The 18,442-nt window shown below is 48.5% G+C and overlaps 1 protein-coding gene and 1 long non-coding RNA gene across 11 annotated transcripts; one reads left to right on the forward strand and one right to left on the reverse strand.

The window, feature by feature from the left end:
- Positions 1 to 77: 77 nt before the first annotated feature.
- On the forward strand, positions 78 to 4,031 carry LOC144332746 (uncharacterized). Its single transcript, XR_013400807.1, has 2 exons — positions 78 to 426; positions 3,269 to 4,031. It is a non-coding gene; the product is annotated as an uncharacterized LOC144332746 (long non-coding RNA).
- ING4 (inhibitor of growth family member 4) lies at positions 3,625 to 17,117 on the reverse strand. 10 transcript variants are annotated; one of them, XM_015150916.3, is made up of 8 exons: positions 17,063 to 17,117; positions 9,803 to 9,874; positions 6,273 to 6,439; positions 5,988 to 6,093; positions 5,707 to 5,812; positions 5,316 to 5,463; positions 4,371 to 4,432; positions 3,625 to 4,287 (listed from the first exon to the last, which is right to left on the reverse strand). In XM_015150916.3, exons 1-8 carry the CDS (start codon positions 17,097 to 17,099, stop codon positions 4,248 to 4,250), a joined length of 738 nt encoding a protein of 245 aa, XP_015006402.1. In that variant the 5' UTR covers positions 17,100 to 17,117; the 3' UTR covers positions 3,625 to 4,247. The 10 variants fall into 10 exon arrangements, with proteins under 10 accessions (XP_015006402.1, XP_015006401.1, XP_015006400.1 ...); XM_015150915.3 differs by having other exon boundaries at positions 5,707 to 5,815; XM_015150914.3 differs by having other exon boundaries at positions 5,979 to 6,093.
- Between the last annotated feature and the right edge of the window lie 1,325 nt (positions 17,118 to 18,442).

Here is an 18,442-nt window from a genome sequence, read left to right on the forward strand (position 1 = left end):
AGGGCGGGGCCTCGACAGCCGGGTTCTCAGGGCCCTCAAGTGGCCTGATCCCATCGAGATGGTAGGGATGGCAAAAGCTATCTTCACTTAGCGTCTATTTCTTTTTTCTTTCTTTCTTTCTTTCTTTCTTTCTTTCTTTCTTTCTTTCTTTCTTTCTTTCTTTCTTTCTTTCTTTCTTTCTTTCTTTCTTTTCTTTTCTTTTCTTTTTCTTCTTTTTTTTTTTTTTTGTGAGACGGAGTCCTACTCTGTCGCCCAGGCTGGAGTGCATGGCGCGATCTCAGCTCACTGCAACCTCAGCGTCCCAGGTTCAAGTGATTCTCCTGCCTCAGTCTCCCGAGTAGCTGGGACTACAGGTGCGCGCCACCATGCCTGGCTTTTTTGTTTGTTTGAGACGGAGTCTTGCTCTGTTGCCCAGGCTGGAGTGCAGTGGCGCAATCTCAGCTCACTGCAACATCCACCTCCCGAGTTCAAGCAATTTTCCTGCCTCAGCCTCCCGAGTAGCTGGGACTACAGGTGTGCGCCACCATGCCCAGCTAATTTTTGTATTTTTAGTAGAGATGGGGTTTCACCATGTTGGCCAGATGGTCTCGATCTCTTGACCTTGTGATCTGCCCACCTCGGCCTCCCAAAGTGCTGGGATTACAGGCGTGAGCCACCATGCCCGGCCTAAGTTTTGTATTTTTAGTAGAGACTGGGGTTCACCATGTTGGCCAGGCTGGTCCTGAACTCCTGACCTCAAGTGATCTGCCTACCTCAGCCTCCCAAAGTGCTGGGATTACAGGTGAGAGCCACTGTGGCCAGCCACTTAGTGTCTTTACATGGACTACCTTACTTAATTGCTATAGGAATCCCATAAGGTGGATACACTATCATTCGTTTTACAGATGAGAAATCGGGGCTTAGGGAAGCAACTGGCCCAACAGGTCCTGAGGTCTAGAGGTAAGCACAGGCAGAGATGCAATGTGCAAAACCAAGTCAAGGCCTATCTGGGCAGAAACTAGGCAGGGCGCCTCCATGAGCAAAATGGGTCCAAGGGGAAAACAAGAGGTTGGCTCAATGGCCTACAAAAGTGGTTTCTGAGGGGTAATTGAGTAAGACAATCCACTGAGGTGTGGGAGGAGAACTTTTGTTTTTGTATCTGTTTTGTGTTTAAAATGAGAAATTACAGCCAGGGCAACAGGGCAAAACCTCATCTCTACAAAAAATACAAAAAATTAGCCAAGCGTGGTGGCACATGCCTGTAGTCCCAGTTTCTTGGGGGGCTGAGGTGGGAGGATTGCTTTAGCCCATGAGGTCAAGGCTGCAGTGAGGTGCAGTCGGACCACTGCTCTCCAGCCTGGGTGACAAAGTGAGACCCTATCCCCACCCCCCAAAAAAAGTAAAAAAGAAAACAAGAAATTGTCTTGGGCCAGACTTGGTGGCTCACGCCTGTAATCCCAGCCTTTGGGAGGTCAAGGTGGGTGGATTCCTTGAGCTCAGGAGTTCCAGACCAGCCTGGGCAACATGGCAAAACCCTGTCTCTACAAAAAATGCAAAAACTGTCAGGTGTGGTGGTGTACGCCTGTTGTCCCACTTACTACTTGGGGAGGCTGAGGCAGGAGGATCGCCTGAGTCTTCAGAGGTCAAGGCTGCAGTGAGCTGAGATCTCACCACTGTGCTCCAGCCTGGGTGACAGAGTGAGACCCTGTCTTAAAAAAATTTTTTTAAAAAATAAATTAATAAAATAGACACCAGACACTGTGGCTCATTCCTGGAATTCCAGCACTTTGGGAGGCCAAGGAGGGTGGAGCTCTTGAGGTCAGGAGTTCAAGACCAGCCTGGCCAAAATGGTGAAACTCGGCCAGTGCGATGGCTCACGCCTGTAATCCCAGCACTTTGGGAGGCTGAGCTGTGCAGATCACCAGGTAAGGAGATCGAGACCATCCTAGCTAACACGGTGAAACCCTGTCTCTACTACAAATACAAAAAATTAGCAGGGTGTGGTGACACGTGCCTGTAGTCCCAGCTACTCAGGAAGCTGAGGCAGCAGAATTGCTCTAACCCGGGAGACGGAGGTTGCAGTGAGCTGAGATCACGCCACTGCACTCCGGCCTGTGTGACAGAGTAAGACTCCATCTTAAAAAAAAAAAAAGGTGGCCGGGCGCGGTGGCTCAAGCCTGTAATCCCAGCACTTTGGGAGGCCGAGACGGGCGGATCACGAGGTCAGGAGATCGAGACCATCCTGGCTAACACGGTGAAACCCCGTCTCTACTAAAAAATACAAAAAACTAGCCGGGCGAGGTGGCGGGCGCCTGTAGTCCCAGCTACTCGGGAGGCTGAGGCAGGAGAACGGGCGTGAACCCGGGAGGCGGAGCTTGCAGTGAGCTGAGATCTGGCCACTGCACTCCAGCCTGGGCGACAGAGCGGGACTCCGTCTCAAAAAAAAAAAAACAAAAAAAAACACAAAAAACGGTGAAACCCGGTCTCTACTAAAAATACAAAAATTACGGCTGCTCTCAGCTCAGTGCAGTGGCTGGGACTACACGCATGTGCCACCATGCCCAGCTAATTTTTGTATTTTTAGTAGAGATGCGGTTTCACCATGTTGGCCAGGATGGTCTCCATCTCTTGACCTCGTGATCTGCCTGCCTTGGCCTCCCAAACTGCTGGGATTACAGGCGTGAGCCATGGCACCCAGGCTGATTTCTTTAAAAAAAAAAAAAAAGGTAGGCCAGGCCTGGTGGCTCACAGCTGTAATCCCAACACTTTGGGAGGCCAAGGCAGGTGGATCACCTGAGGTCAGGAGTTCAAGACTAGCCTGGCCAACATGGCGAAACCCCATCTCTACCAAAAATACAAAAATTAGCTGGGCATGGTTGTGGATACCTGTAATCCCAGCTACTCAAGAGGGTGAGGCAGGAGAACCGCTTGAACCTGGGAGGCAGAGGTTGCAGTGAGCTGAGATCGCACCACTGCACTCCAGCCTGGGTGATAGAGCAACACTCCGTCTCAAAAAAATAAACAGGCTGGGTGCGGTGGCTCACACCTGTAATCCCAGCACTCTGGGTGGCTGATGTGGGCGGATCACCTGAGGTTCAGAGTTCGAGGCCAGCCTGGCCAACATGTTAAAATCCCGTCTCTACTAAAAATACAAAAATTAGCCAGATGTGGTGGCACATGCCTATAATCCTAGCTACTCAGGAGGTTGAGGCAGGAGAATCACTTGAACGCGGGAGGCGGAGACTGCAGTGAGCCGAGATCACGCCACTGCACTCCAGGCTGGCGACAGAGTGAGACTTTGCATCAAAGAAAAAAAAAAAGAAGTCAAGCTAATGTATAGTATAGCAGTACACATGTATAGCACAAATACATCATTTATTGGAAATTAAGTGAAAGATGTTTTATGGAGAAAAGATGCACAATTTACAAAGTTTTGGAGACCCCTGGTCTGAGGCCCACCCTCCAGCACCTCTGTCTTTCCCAAGTTGAGAACTTGTGGGTTCTCGGACAGAGGCACCACTCTGGTTTCATGTGGTGTCCTAATTCTGGAATGCCATCCTCTCACATCGTATCCAACCCAGAGGATGCAAAAAGAATGCTCAGCACGTTTACTAAACCAGCGTCTCTACAATAAACACAGCAGGCCAACATGTATAGCTTTTATTTACCTACCCAAGTTCCTTTTACATGTGAGTGAGTTATCTGCATTCCACCTTGCCCCCTCTCCCATTCACAAGGCCAGGATGAATCCTCTTGGCACAGAGGAAGGGGTGCCCCTTCAACTAGGGCCAGAGCCTAGATGACCTGGTGGATCCCCCACCATGAAAAAAGCAGGAAGGGAATGGAGAAGAAAAGTGTTGATCACACCTAGCCCTCACCACAGGAGGAGGGGGAATGAAGAGGTCTGGGGGACTGCCCCCATGCTATGCCCCAGTCCTTAAATACAAAGCAAGGGGAATGAAAAGGACCCTCCCTCTGAAATACAGCACCAACCTCAGCATGGAGGCAAAAGGACAGTGGGCAAGACCACGTCCCTCCGAAGGGAGAGGACTGAAGGAGAGCACATACCGTCAGTGGCTGCGGCACCCCTCCCTACCAGGGTTTGATGCAGCCTCAGCACCGGGAGTAGGGAGAGGGGAGGAGAAGGGATGACAGTACTGTGCCATCCACTTCTCCCTGAACCCCTGGCCCCAGCACAGGCATTCCTCTGCCCACTAGCCCAAGTCAGGGGATGTGGAAGAAACTGTGTTGGAATCCAAGGCCCTTATCTATTTCTTCTTCCGTTCTTGGGAGCAGCGTGGGCAAAACCTGGAGAAGAGGAGAGAAAAGTGAGTGAAAGGAGAACGCCCTCGACCACTCAACTTAGGGACCCTCCCACTCCTGCCACTTACCATTTCCCCCGAGGCTTGGTCGTCAGCCCCACACAGGCAAAGTGGAACCACTCAATGGAACACTGGAGAGGAAGAAAGTAGTAGTAGTTAGGGGCCGGGATGGGCCAGAGGAAGGAGAGAAAGCCCCTCCAGATTCCTTAGGAACATCCTGTCCTTTACTCCATCCTTTTGGAGAATTCTTGGAAGTCCCAAGGCCAACCAGTTCCAACCATTTTCCTTCTATTCTTTTTTTCTTTTTGAGACAGAGTCTCACTCTGTTGCCCAGGCTGGAATGCAATGACATGATCTCAGCTCACCGCAACCTCTGCCTCCCGAGTTCAAGCGATTCTCCTGCCTCAGCCTCCCGAGCAGCTGAGATTACAGGCACATGCTACCATGCCTGGCTAATTTTTGTATTTTTAGTAGAGACGGGGTTTCACTGTGTTGGCCAGGCTGGTTTCGAACTCCTGATCTTAAGTGATCTGTTCACCTTGGCCTCCCAACGTGCTGGGATTACAGGCATGAGCCACAGCACCAGGCTTTCAGGTTTTTTTTTTTTTTTTTTGAGACAGAGTCTTGCTCTGTCGCCCAGGCTGGAGTGCAGTGGCATGATTTCAGCTCACTGCAACCTGTGCCTCCCAGGTTCAAGCAATTTTCCTGCCTCTTGCCTCAGCCTCCCAAGTAGCTGGGATTACAGTCGTGTGCCACTATGCTCAGCTAATTCTTCTATTTTTAGTTAGAGAAGGGGTTTCACTACGTTGGCCAGGGTGGTCTCAAACTCCTGACCTCACGTGATCGCCTGCCTCAGCCTCCCAAAAGTGCTGGGATTTCAGGCAAGAGCTACCACGCCCAGCCCATCTTTCTTCTATCCTGAAGTCCCAGTACTCAACTGTGGGATTTTTCCTCTCGTACCCACTCCCTTCATGCCCCTCACAACCCCCCATCCTGAGGCAAAATGTTTCTCACATCAGGGTTGTCACAGCCAATCATCTCTCCATAGGAGACCTGGTGACAAAGGCAATAGGTGGGTTCGTTGGGATCCACAGGCATATCCAACACATCAGAGGGGTGGACACTGCCAAAGGTCACTGAGGGCATCCCATACTCAGGACTTCTGCATGCCAAGAGGAAGAGAAAGTGTCATCTGCAGAAAGGGAAGCTAAAGCCTGAGGCTTTCGGAGGTGGCAGGAGATCCTGGTAGGGCAAACGATTTGTGGCTTCTCCAGCAGATACCAAAACGATAAGAAGAGTTCTTGGCGCAGAGATACAGAAAACGGTAGGGGGCGGTGCAGGCTGGGAGTGGGGCACCGGGAGAGAAGAGGATGTCATCTAGCAAAGGGCTCCCTGATACACTCACGTGCGCACGAGCTTTAACTTCTTCTGGGCAGTCTTGGGGGCTTCTTCATCTGAGTTTTTCCCTTTGGAACGAGCACGAGCAGCTTTCTTCTCCTTTTGAGTCCGGCCTTCTAGGGAAGAGGAGGAAAGCCAGAAGGCAGGGAGACGGAAAGATGGGTTAAGTCCTCTTCTCTCCCCCTTTCCAACCTGGTGCTCCACTTCCCACCAGATGAAGAGCTGACTTCTCCCTTTGAATCCTCGCCCCACCTCTCACAGCCCCGCCCCCCTCCTCACTCTTTTTGCCTTTGCTGGAAGAGCTGTCATAGTCACTTGACTCAATCTGTTTCTCCTTGAGATCAGCCTCAAAACGGGCCAGGTCTGTGTCCAGCCGCCGAATGTGTTTGTCCACCTGGGTGGAAAGGAAGGAGAAAGGAGAGGTACAAAACTATCTCCAATTAAAGAAAATAGGTTAAGGCAGAGTTTATGGATCTCACAGACCCCAAACAGATCCCAGCATAGTTGAAGGAAGGGTCTAAGACCCTGAGGATTAGATGGGAGGTAGGTGGGGAGCCATGAACAGGGCCATACCATCTCATAGGTCTGCATGGCAAGCTGCACCTTGTCGTCACCAAATTCCTTGCACTTGCCATAGGCTTCCTGGATCTGTTTGAGAAGGGCCAATTTTTCCTCGGAGCTCAGGCTGCGGGCGCTACTCATATACTCAGTGGCCAACTTGTCAATTTCAGCCTTCAGGTCTACAACAGAGACAGAGGCCTGGTCACAATGGCCCCTGGGTGGCTAGGTGAAACACATTTCTTCCTCTTGTTCTTTGCACCTTTTCCATCGACTAGCATAACCTTCCCACTAAAAAGTACTGCATGTTCAGAGGCACTGTGCCATGCACTCAAGTAATGGAACATACTGATAATATTTGCCTTAAAGGTCCGTTCAAGGTGCTGAAAACATTGCTATCATAGTGGGAATTTAAATTATTGAAACACAGCAAGGGATCCTTTGCACACCACATTAATACGAAGTATATTTTTGTCCATGTTTGAAGATGCTTCTTTGAAGGGCTTGCTGCTTCTTGAATTTTGTCTCAAAAGCCATTGTTTCCTTCTCAAAAACATCCCACAGCAGTTCTGTCTGCCGCAAATCAGGCTGAGTCATCTGCTGTTGCTGGTTTCCAAGTCTGTATATCAATATCCTACATTTTATTTTATTTTATTTTATTTTTTTAATATCCTACATTTTAAAATTATTAGTATTTTTTCTTTTTGACACAGGGTCTCACTCTGTCGCCCAGGCTGGAGTGTGGTGGCATGATCATGGCTCACTGCAGCCTCAACTTCCTGAGCTCTGGTGATCCTCCCATCTCAGGCACCACCACGCCTGGCTAATTTTTTCTATTTTTTTGTAGAGACAGGGTTTCTCCACATTACCCAGTCTGGTCTCGAACTCCTGGACTCAAGCAATCTGCCTGCCTCAGCCTCCCAAAGTGCTGGGATCATAGGGGGTAAGCCACCATGCCTGGCCTAATCTATTTATTTTTAGAGGCAGGCGCAGGTTCTCTCTTATTTTTGTTGCCTAGGCTGGCCTCCAACTCCTGTCCTCAAGTGATTCTATCACTTTGCCTCCTGAGTAGTTGGGTATATCATACAATTTAAAATTAAACCTTACTCCAACATCCATGTAACAATTCTGCTTATCTTTCTTTTTTTTTTTTTTTTTGAGACAGGATCTCACTCTATTGTCCAGGTTGGATGGAGTGTAATGGCATGGATCACATTGCAGTCTCGACTTCTGGGCTCAAATGATCCTTCCACCTCAGCCTCTGGAGTAGCTGGGACTATAGGCACATGCCACCACACTCTGATAATTTTTTTAAAAAATTATTTGTAGAAGTCTCACTATATTGCCCAGGCTGGTCTTGAACTTCTGGGCTCAAACAATCCACTTGCCTCAGCCTCCCAAACTGTTGGGATTATAGGTGTGAGCCACTGCACCCAGGCTGTCCACCCTATTTGGCTCATCATTGCAACTTATTTTATTTTCCATCACTTTTTTTTTCCTGTTTGTCCATCTCAGATATTGTTCCAAACACATTTTTTTGTTTGAGACGGAGTCTTGCTCTGTTGCCCTGGCTGGAGTGCAGTGGCACGATCTTGGCTTACCTCAACATCTGCCTCCTGGGTTCAAGGAATTCTCGTGCCTCAGTCTCCCAAGTAGCTGGGACTACAGGTGTGTGCCACCATATCTGGCTAAGTTTTATATTTTTAGTAGAGATGTGGTTTCACCATGTTGGCTAGGCTGGTCTCAAAGTTCTGACCTCAAGTGATCTGCCTGCCTTGGCCTCCTAAAGTACTGGGATTACAGGCATAAGCCACCGCACCCAGCCTCCCAAATGTTTTATTTTATTATTTATTTATTTATTTTGAGACCGAGTCTCACTGTGTTACCCAGGTTGGAGTGCAGTGGTGTGATTTCAGTTCACTGCAACCTCCACCTCCCAGGTTCAAGTGATTCTCCTGCATCAGCCTCCCGAGTAGCTGGGATTACAGGCATGCGCCACCACACCCAACTAATTTTTGTATTTTTAGTAGAGACGGGGTTTCACCATGTGGGCCAGGCTGGTCTCAAACTCCTGACCTCAGGAGACTCACCTGCCTCTGCCTCCCAAAGTGATGGGATTACAGGTGTGAGCCACTGCATCCGGCCCCAAATGTTTTAATATTGGAAGAATGGTAATGTCCCAGGACACTGAGTCTATAGATGTTTACTGAAATTTATGTAGGACTCATAAATATGTCAGTTGAAAGAGGCAAGTCTGACTCTAACGTAGTGCAGCAACAGATAACCAGGAGGATCTGTGAATATACTGTTTATACTCCATTCATTCCAGGCCCTTGGAAGAAGCTGAAAAAGCATATAGTTCCATAATCTCCAACTGGTCTTTCCATGCATGAACTCAAGCGTTACAACTGTATTACAAAAAAAGCAATCTGGTTCTCACCATTCGGCAGGTGGTTCTCAGGGAACTACATCCAGGGTTTTCGATGATGTTCACCTTTTCATGTGTAAACTCAGAGTAACTTAAGACACAGCTTCATGTATCTCAAAACCAGCCTGTTACATCCTTGAATATGGCTACATAGAATGGAAGACAAGACTACAGATCCTTCAGTGGGTACGGGAATAGCTCCAACAGACATCTTTGATTTGAAGAAACCAAGTGAACGCCCCAATGCAGCCAAATTTGCTCAATGTTCAAGGCCGGAGATGGTATCTAACGCTTCTGTAAGTGTGAATGGTGTAGAGATCCTGATGTCAATTACTCCTTTTTTTTTTTCCTCTCTCTCTTTTTTCTTTCTCTTTTTAAGGACTTCTCATATAGCAAACCTCCCATCTACTAACATATGTTGCAGTCTAAAGTCACACTGGGAATTTGTGACAGTAACATTAACAATGCAGAGAAGTAGAAACATTCTAGTCATCCTATAAATATATCAAACGTGGAGAGCAGAAATGACTTGAGTTGACTTTCTTTAATTCTTCCTTTTTTTTTTTTTTTTTTGAGACAGAGTCTTGCTCTGTTGCCTAGGCTGGAGTGCAATGGCATGTGGCATGATTTTGGCTCACTACAACCTCCACCTCCCAGGTTCAAACGATTCTCATGTTTCAGCCTCCCGAGTAGCTGGGATTACTGGCGCATGCCACCACACCTGGCTAATTTTTGTATTTTTAGTAGAGATGGGATTTCACCATGTGGCCAGGCTGGTCTCAAACTCCTAGCCTTAAGTTATCTGCCAGTCTAGGCCTCCCAAAGTGCTGAGATTACAGGTGTGAGCCACCACGCCCGGCTAATTCTTCTTGAGGAAGATATAAAGAACATAGCATCTTTGAATTCTTGCGGTGTTTTCACAACACTCTATTTGTTATGAAAAAGCTGATACAGAAATGAGGATCATTATCCTGTTTTAAGAATTCCAAGGGCATAAAAAAGAAGAGAGAGAAGTCACAGTTCTCCAGAACATACCAGATGATACGGTAACATCAAGTAGAAAAATAAATGATTACACACACTCATTTTATACCAAAACTTTTTACTCTATACGTACCCTCTGTTCTTTGGTCTAGGTCCCTCATGAGCTGAAAGTTTCTCTGTAATTCAAAGGGAAGGTTTTCAATACCTACGGAAGAGAGAAACAGAGAATCACAGGACTGACTGTGCATAGGCCTTACAGTTCCTTTTAAAGTGCGGTTCAGGCTGGACATGGTGGCTCATGCCTGTAATCCCAGCACTTTGGGAAGCCGAGGGGGTGGATCACTCAAGGCCAGGAGTTCAAGACCAGCCTGGCCAACATGGCGAGACCCCCATCTCTATTAAAAATACGAAAATTAGCCTGGTGTGATGGTGTGCACCTCCAATCCCAGCTACTTGGGAGGCTGAGGCATGAGAATCACTTGAATCCAGGAGGCAGAGGTTGCTATGAGCCGTGATTGAGCCACTGCACTCCAGCCTGGGTGATAGAGCAAGACCCTGCCTCAAAAACAAATGGCCGGGCACGGTGGCTCACACCTGTAATCCCAGCACTTTGGGAGGCCAAGGCAGGTGGATCACGAGATCAGGATATCAAGATCATCTTGGCTAACATGGTGAAACCCCATCTCTACCAAAAATACAAAAAATTAGCTCAGCGTGGTGGCAGGCGCCTATAGTCCCAGCTACTCGGGAGGCTGAGGCAGGAGAATGGCAAGAACCCGGGAGGCAGAGCTTGCAGTGAGCCGAGATCACGCCACTGCACTCCAGCCTTGGAGACAGGGAGACTTTGTCTCAAAAAAGAAAAAACACCACCACCAAACAAACAAAAAATAAAGTGCAGCTCAGTTTTCCTCCCTCTGAACCTCTGGATTTATCTGTGACAGGATTTATCAGTTCTCTCATGACAGGCCATGCTTAACTCTTTCTCTACAAAACCTTTCCATTTTTGCATAGCTATCCCACCCTTTTTGCCTTCAGTGACCTTCCTTTACAAATGCTCTTCCCGTCAGGTGTGGTGGCTCAAGCCTGTAATCCCAGCACTCTGGGAGGCTGAGGCAGGTGGATCACGAGGTCAGGAGTTTGAGACCAGCCTGGCCAACATGGCGAAAGCCTGTCTCTACTAAAAATATAAAAATTAGCCAGGTGTGATGGCGCGTACCTGTAATCCTAGCTACTCAGGAGGCTGAGGCAGGAGAATCACTTGAACCTGGGAGGTGGAGGTTGCAGTGAGCCAAGATTGCACCACTGCACTCCAGCCTGGTGACAGAGTGAGACTCTGTCTCAAAAAGAAAAAAAAAAAAAAAAAAAAAGCTCTTCCCTTTCCTTTCTTTTCCTTTTTTGTTTTTTGAGACAGAGTCTTGCTCTGTTACCCAGGCTGGAGTACAGTGGCACAATCTTGGCTCACTGCAACCTCTGCCTCCCGGGTTCAAGTGATTCTCCTGCCTCAGCCTCCGGAGTAGGTGGGACTACAGGCGCGTGCCACCACACTTGACTAATTTTTGTATTTTTAGTAGACACAGGGTTTCACCATTCTGGCCAGACTGGTCTTGAACTCCTGGCCTCAGGTGATCCTCCTGCCTCGGTCTCCCAAAGTGCTGGGATTACAGACATGAGCCACCGTGCCCGGCCCCTTTCTTTTATTTTCAATCTCTGCCTCCAAGCTCTTTGTCCTCAAATTATAAATAGTCTCCTGGTATCCTCTATTATACACCTAACACTTCCAATCTACTTCCATATAGCAGCCAGAATGTCCTTTTTAAAAAGTGCAAACCTGGGCCGGGCGCGGTGGCTCAAGCTTGTAATCCCAGCACTTTGGGAGGCCGAGACGGGCGGATCACGAGGTCAGGAGATCGAGACCATCCTGGCTAACACGGTGAAACCCCGTCTCTACTAAAAAATACAAAAAACTAGCCGGGCGCGGTGGCGGGCGCCTGTAGTCCCAACTACTCGGGAGGCTGAGGCAGGACAATGGCGTGAACCCAGGAGGCGGAGCTTGCAGTGAGCTGAGATCCGGCCACTGCACTCTAGCCTGGGCGGCAGAGCGAGACTCCGTCTCAAAAAAAAAAAAAAAAAAAAGTGCAAACCTGGCCAGGCACAGTGGCTCATGCCTATAATCCCAGCACTTTGGGAGGCCCCAGGTGGATGGATCAGCTGAGCTGAGGAGTTCAAGACCAGCCTGGGCAACATGGTGAAACCCCGTCTCTACCAAAAATACAAAGACTTAGCCGGGCTTGGTGCACACGCCTGTAATCCCAGCTACTTGGGAGGCTGGGGCACGAGAATCCCTTGAACCTGGGAGGTGGAGGTTTCAGTGAGCCAAGATCACACCAATGCACTCCAGCCTGGATGACAGAGCAAGACACTGACTCAAAAAAACAAAAACAAAAACAAAACACAAAAATAAAACATGCAAACCTAATCAAGTCACTCTCCAGCTTATAACCTTCTGGTGACCTCCTACTGCTCTGAAGATGTGCCGCGCTTTCTGGCCCTCGCTTACCTCACACCAGCCTTAACTCACTCTGTCTCCCTTTGTGCTCTGCTCTGCCCATACTGGCCTCCTCTCACTGCCCCAAACTGGCCTCTGCTCCTGCCACTCGGCTTTCCACATGCTGTTCTCTCTAGTTGGAAGGCACAGCTTGCTTCTCCTCATCCCATCCACCCCATCCCTCTTGGCCTATTAAATTCCTGTTCGTTCTTCCAAAGTTCAGCTCAAACTCAACTTTCCTAGGCTCTGTGAACTGCCCTAGATCTATGTCAAGGTATTCTATCTACCTTTTTAAAGCACTTATCCAACTGTAATTAAATAAATGTGTAATTAGTTGGCTGGGTGCAGTGGCCCACGCCTGTAATCCAGCACTCTGGAAGACAGGTGGATCACTCAAGGCGAGGAGTTCAAGACCAGCCTAGGCAACCTGGCAAAACCCCATCTCTACTAATAATACAAAAATTAGGGCCAGGCACGGTGGCTCACACCTGTAATCTTAGCACTTTGGGAGGCCGAGGCGGGTGGCTCACTTAAAGTCAGGAGTTCAAGACCAGCCTTGCCAACATGGTGAAACCTGTAATCCCAAATATTTGAGAGGCTGAGGCACAAGAATTGCTTAAATCTAGGAGGTGAAGGTTGCAGTGAGCTGAGATTGCACCACTGCACTCCAGCCTGAGCGACAGAGCGAGACTCTATCTCAAAAACAAAACAAAACAAAAATTAGGCTGGGTGCAGTGACTCACACCTGTAATCCCAACACTTTGGGAGGCTGAGAAGAGTGGATCATGAGGTCAGGAGATCGAGACCAACCTGGCTAACACGGTGAAACCCCGTCTCTACTAAAAATACAAAAAAATCAGCTGAGCATGGTGGCAAGCGCCTGTGGTCCCAGCTACTCAGGAGGCTGAGGCAGGAGAATGGTGTGAACCCGGGAGGCAGAGCTTTCAATGAGCTGAGATCATGCCACTTGCACTCCAGCCTGGGCGACAGCGCGAGATGCCGTCTCAAAAAAAAAAAAAAAAAAAATTAGATGGGCATGGTGGCCTGTGCCTGTAGTTCCAGCTACTCGGGAGACTGAGGCAGGACAATTGCTTGAACCAGGGAGGTGGAGGTTGCAGCCTGGGCAAAAGAGCAAGACTGTTTCAAAAAACAAAAAAATAAAAAAATAATAATTGTGTAATTAGTTATTTGGTATCTGTCTCCCCACGCCGAACATGGCTATCATATTCTCTCCTGTTTCCCTAGTGTTTAGAATTATGACTTGCGAAGAGCAAGTAGTCAGTAAAATACTTGAATAAATGCATGAATATTTGTCCCCTCAGTACAAGAAAAATCTCTTCCCAAGACTCCACCTAAAACTTTAAAAATGCCTCTACTGGCCGGGCACAGGGGCTCACGCCTCTAATCCCAGCACTCTGGGAGGCCAAGGCTGGCAGATCACTTGATCTCAGGAGTTTGAGACCAGCCTGGGCAACATGGCCAGATTCTGTGTCTAAAAAATTAAATATATATATTAAAAATAAAATGCCTGGCATGGTGGCTCATGCCTGTAATCCCAGCACTTTGGGAGGCCAAGGTGGGTGGATCACCTGAAGTCGGGAGTTCAAGACCAACCTGGCCAACACAGTGAAACCCTGTCTCTACTAAAAATACAAAAATTATCTGGGTATGGTGGCGGGCACCTGTAGTCCCAGCTACTCAGGAGGCTGAGGCAGGAGAATTGCTTGAACCCAGGAGGCAGAGGTTGCAGTGGGCCAAGATCGCATCATTGCGCTCCAGCCTGGGCGACAGAGCGAGACTCTGTCTCAAAAACAAACAAAGAAAAACACCTAAAACAAAAAAAAAAAAAAAAAAAAAAATGCCTCTACTGTTTAAACGTACAACTTCAGGTCTGCTACCACCAGTTCACAAGATTAAGTCACCGTCGATGTACCAAATCTAACGGTGTTATTAAACCTATCCTAAAAAATATCTCTGCAGCAGTTGGCATGATCTTTTCTCCTCTAACTTTCGTTTCTTTTCTTTTGAGGTGCAGTGTCGCTCTTGTCACCCAGGCTGGAGTGCAATGGCACAATCTCGGGTTCAAAGGATTCTTGTGCCCCAGCCTCCCAAGTAGCTGGGATTACAGGCACCTGCCAACATGCCCAGCTAATTTTTGTATTTTTAGTAAAGACGGTTTCACCATGTTAGCCAGGCTGGTCTTGAACTCCTGACCTCAGGTGATCCACTCATCTCAGCCTCCCAATGTGCTAGGATTACAGGCGTGAGCCACCACTCCCAGCCTTTTTGTTTTTGTTTTGAGACGGAGTCTCACTCTGTTGCTCAGGCTGGAATGCAGTGGCTCACTGTAACCTCCGCCTCCCAGGTTCAAGCGATTCTCCTGCCTCAGCCTCCTGAGTAGCTGGGACTACAGGTGCCCGTCACCACGCCCAGCTAATTTTTTTGTATTTTTAGTAGAGACGGGTTTCACTGTGTTAGCCAGGCTGGTCTCGATCTCCTGACCTCGTGATCTGCCCGCCTCGGCCTCCCAAAGTGCTGGGATTACAGGCGTGAGCCACCTGGCCTGGCCACAAGTTTTTTTTTTTTTTTTTTTTTTTTTAAGAGGGACACAGAGTCTCTCTCTGTCGCCCAGGCTGGAGTGCAGTGGTATGATCTTGGCTCACTGCAATCTTCACCTCCTGGGTTCAAGTGATTCTCCTGACTCAGCCTCCCAAGTAGCTGGGATTAGAGTCACATGCTACCATGCCCAGATAAATTTTTTTTTTTTTTTAAATAGAGACTGGTTTCACCATGTTGGCCAGGCTGGTTTCAAACTCCTGACCTCAAGTGATCTGCCCACCTTGGCCTCCCAAAGTGCTGGGATTACAAGCATAAGATTCTGTGCCCAGCCTGTCTACCTCACTTTCTAAGCAGGAAGAAGCCACCTGAGATTCTTCCTTCTCTCTCAACCACCCAGTCAGTCAGTCCTTTCTTTTTTTTTTTTTTTTTTTTTTGAGACTGAGTCTCGCTCTGCCGCCCAGGCTGGAGTGCAGTGGCCGGATCTCAGCTCACTGCAAGCTCCGCCTCCCGGGTTTACGCCATTCTCCTGCCTCAGCCTCCGGAGTAGCTGGGACCACAGGCGCCCGCCACCTCGCCCGGCTAGTTTTTTGTATTTTTTAGTAGAGACGGGGTTTCACCGTGTTAGCCAGGATGGTCTCGATCTCCTGACCTTGTGATCCGCCCGTCTCAGCCTCCCAAAGTGCTGGGATTACAGGCTTGAGCCACCGCGCCCGGCAGTCCTTTCATATTTAACTCCTAAATACTTCCATAACTCCCTAAAATCAGGTTCTTATCTCTGTCCTGGAATGTTATCACTAATTGATCTCTGTTATCAGTGATAGCATGCTTCAATTTACCATATATTAGTCATTTTCGTTTATAAAAATCACATTGTACTTTAAAATGCAAACTTCTTAGTTTGGCTTAAAAGACTGTCCAATCTAGCCTCAGCTTCTTTCTCCAGTCTCGTTTCTCAATTTCTTACCTTAGAGTCATAAATATTAAATACGCTGACCTCTGAGTCATAAATATCAAACACCCTTGACTTTGCCACAAACCTATCACAGTACCTTTGCAGACACTTTCCCCAACCTAGAATTCCCTTTTTCTCTCCTCACTGGCAAACAACCTTCAAGACCCTATTCAAACGTCACCTCCTCTGTAAAGCTTTTCCTACATCGCCAGGTAATTACCCCCCTTTTCTGCAGTGTTGCCTACCAAATGTCCTTTTTAATGGATTTCCATTATTTCACTTGTCACAGTGTTTTACAATTACTTGCAGAATCTGTTTCCTTCTAGATCGAGAGTTTCTTGAGGGCAGGGGCCTTGTCTTACCCATTTTTCTATCCCTAGTGCCTGCCATTATGTCTGACCCATAGTAGGAACTCAATAAATATTTGTTGAATAAATGACTCCGGGCCCTAAAACAAATGTAAGCGCATAGGGCGACAGGCTTTGTGCAGGGGTGGTTTACATAAATGGCATAACACCAGATTTTCATTTGATGGGAATTAGATCTTTACTCCATGAAGAGAAGCGTTCCAGCTCATCATCTGACAGTGGTCACTCACCACCACCACTCTCACCACCACCACTCTCAACCCCACCACTCTCACCACCACCACTCTCACCACCACCACTCTCAATCCCACCACTCTCAACCCCACCACTCTCACCACCACCACTCTCACCACCACCACTCTCACCACCACCACTCTCAACCCCACCCTCACCACCACCACTCTCACCACCACCACTCTCACCACCACCACTCTCAACCCCACCACTCTCACCACCACCACTCTCAACCCCACCACTCTCAACCCCACCACTCTCACCACCACCACTCTCACCACCACCACTCTCACCACCACCACTCTCACCACCACCACTCTCAACCCCACGAGAAGCCACTTCTGAGGAAGAATGGGGTGGAGGAGGGGTCTTCACCGCTGCTCCAAATGACAGTGGGTGATAACGATTCTGAACGACTATAGGAAAAAAATCTACCCAGAGGCTGGAGACGCTGGAGAATGGGGGCAGCAATTATCTTCCCGGCCGTGCACACTAGCCCTTCAAGACACGTCCCTAACCCCCACACCGCAGCCCCTCCCTCCTCTACCCCCAACAGCGGGGCCTCGATCCTGCTGCCCCGCCCCCTCTTTCTCCGCACCCTCCAATATTTCCTGCCACAGAACCCCCTCACAATTGTAACCTTCTCGTCATTGAGACTTAAGGGCTACAGATCCTCTCATCCCTGATCCCCGCACCACTCTACAGCCCCGACCCCCACCTCCAGCCTGCTCTTACTGTCCAGATAATGTTCCAAATACATCCCCGCAGCCATCTCGAAGCAAAACAAAGCAACTTCCGATCCGCCCCGGAAGTGACTATAACGCGACAGGGTCCGAAGCCATTTTGGGGCTAAAGCCTTTCCGCCCTTAAAAGGAGAACTTCCGCCCTTACTATGTTACCGCCGGTACACATCCGCCCGACGCTCTAACTTTTCCTTTTGCATGGTAGCCACGACCGCCCATAGTGAGGCAGCTGTAGCCCGCTTCCGCCCTTACAGAGACCCCAGGACGCGACCGAGACAGGTATGACGTCACTGAAGATCGCCATTTTGCATTATCGGGCAAACTTTTTTCCCTCCAAAACGGGAATGTATAGCAATCGGTGCAGGGGTAACTGTTCACTTTAGGCTTATATTGCGTAAACATCCCTTCTCAGCGACTGGAAGATACAGCTTTTTTTCCCTCTTTGCAGAATATGACTTTTTTCAAGCCAGTTAGTTTCTTAAGGAAGTTGGGGAAGAGTATCAAGCCTTGAGAGATTTAAACCCTTTGCATTTCTTTTCACTCACACAAACACCATCTCCCCCAGCATTATTTTTTAAGCTTGAGAAGGATTATCAACTTTCTACTTATAAATACAAATAATGACAATAATGCTATAATTCTGCACATCTTTTGTCGACCTCCTGTACTTTATACTCGAATACTTTCACATATAAAATATTACTTCTTTTTTTTTTTTTTTTTTTTTTTGAGACGGAGTCTCGCTCTGTCGCCCAGGCTGGAGTGCAGTGGCCGGATCTCAGCTCACTGCAAGCTCCGCCTCCCGGGTTTACGCCATTCTCCTGCCTCAGCCTCCCGAGTAGCTGGGACTACAGGCGCCCGCCACCTCGCCCGGCTAGTTTTTTTGTATTTTTAGTAGAGACGGGGTTTCACCGTGTTAGCCAGGATGGTCTTGATCTCCTGACCTCGTGATCCGCCCATCTGGGCCTCCCAAAGTGCTGGGATTACAGGCTTGAGCCACCGCGCCCGGCCAAAATATTACTTCTGACGTTGCCCTCTTGCTACTTTTTTTTTTTGAGACAGAATTTTCACTCTTGTTGCCCAGGCTGGAGTGCAATAGCGTGATCATGGAGCCATCTCTCCACAACCTCCACCTCCCAGGTTCAAGTGATTCTCCTGCCTCAGCCTCCCGTGTAGCTGGGATTACAGGCATGCACCATCACGCCTGGCTAATTTTGTATTTTTAGTAGAGACGGGGTTTCTCCATGTTGGTCAGGCTGGTCTTGAAATCCCGACCTCAGGCGATCTGCCCTCCTCAGCCTCTCAAAGTGCTGGGATTACAGGCGTGATTCACAGTGCCTGGCACCTCTTGCTACTCTCTAAGGGGGAAACC

Source organism: Macaca mulatta, chromosome 11 (genome assembly GCF_049350105.2).
Source record: "Macaca mulatta isolate MMU2019108-1 chromosome 11, T2T-MMU8v2.0, whole genome shotgun sequence".
In the NCBI taxonomy this organism is placed as follows: Eukaryota; Metazoa; Chordata; class Mammalia; order Primates; family Cercopithecidae; genus Macaca; species Macaca mulatta.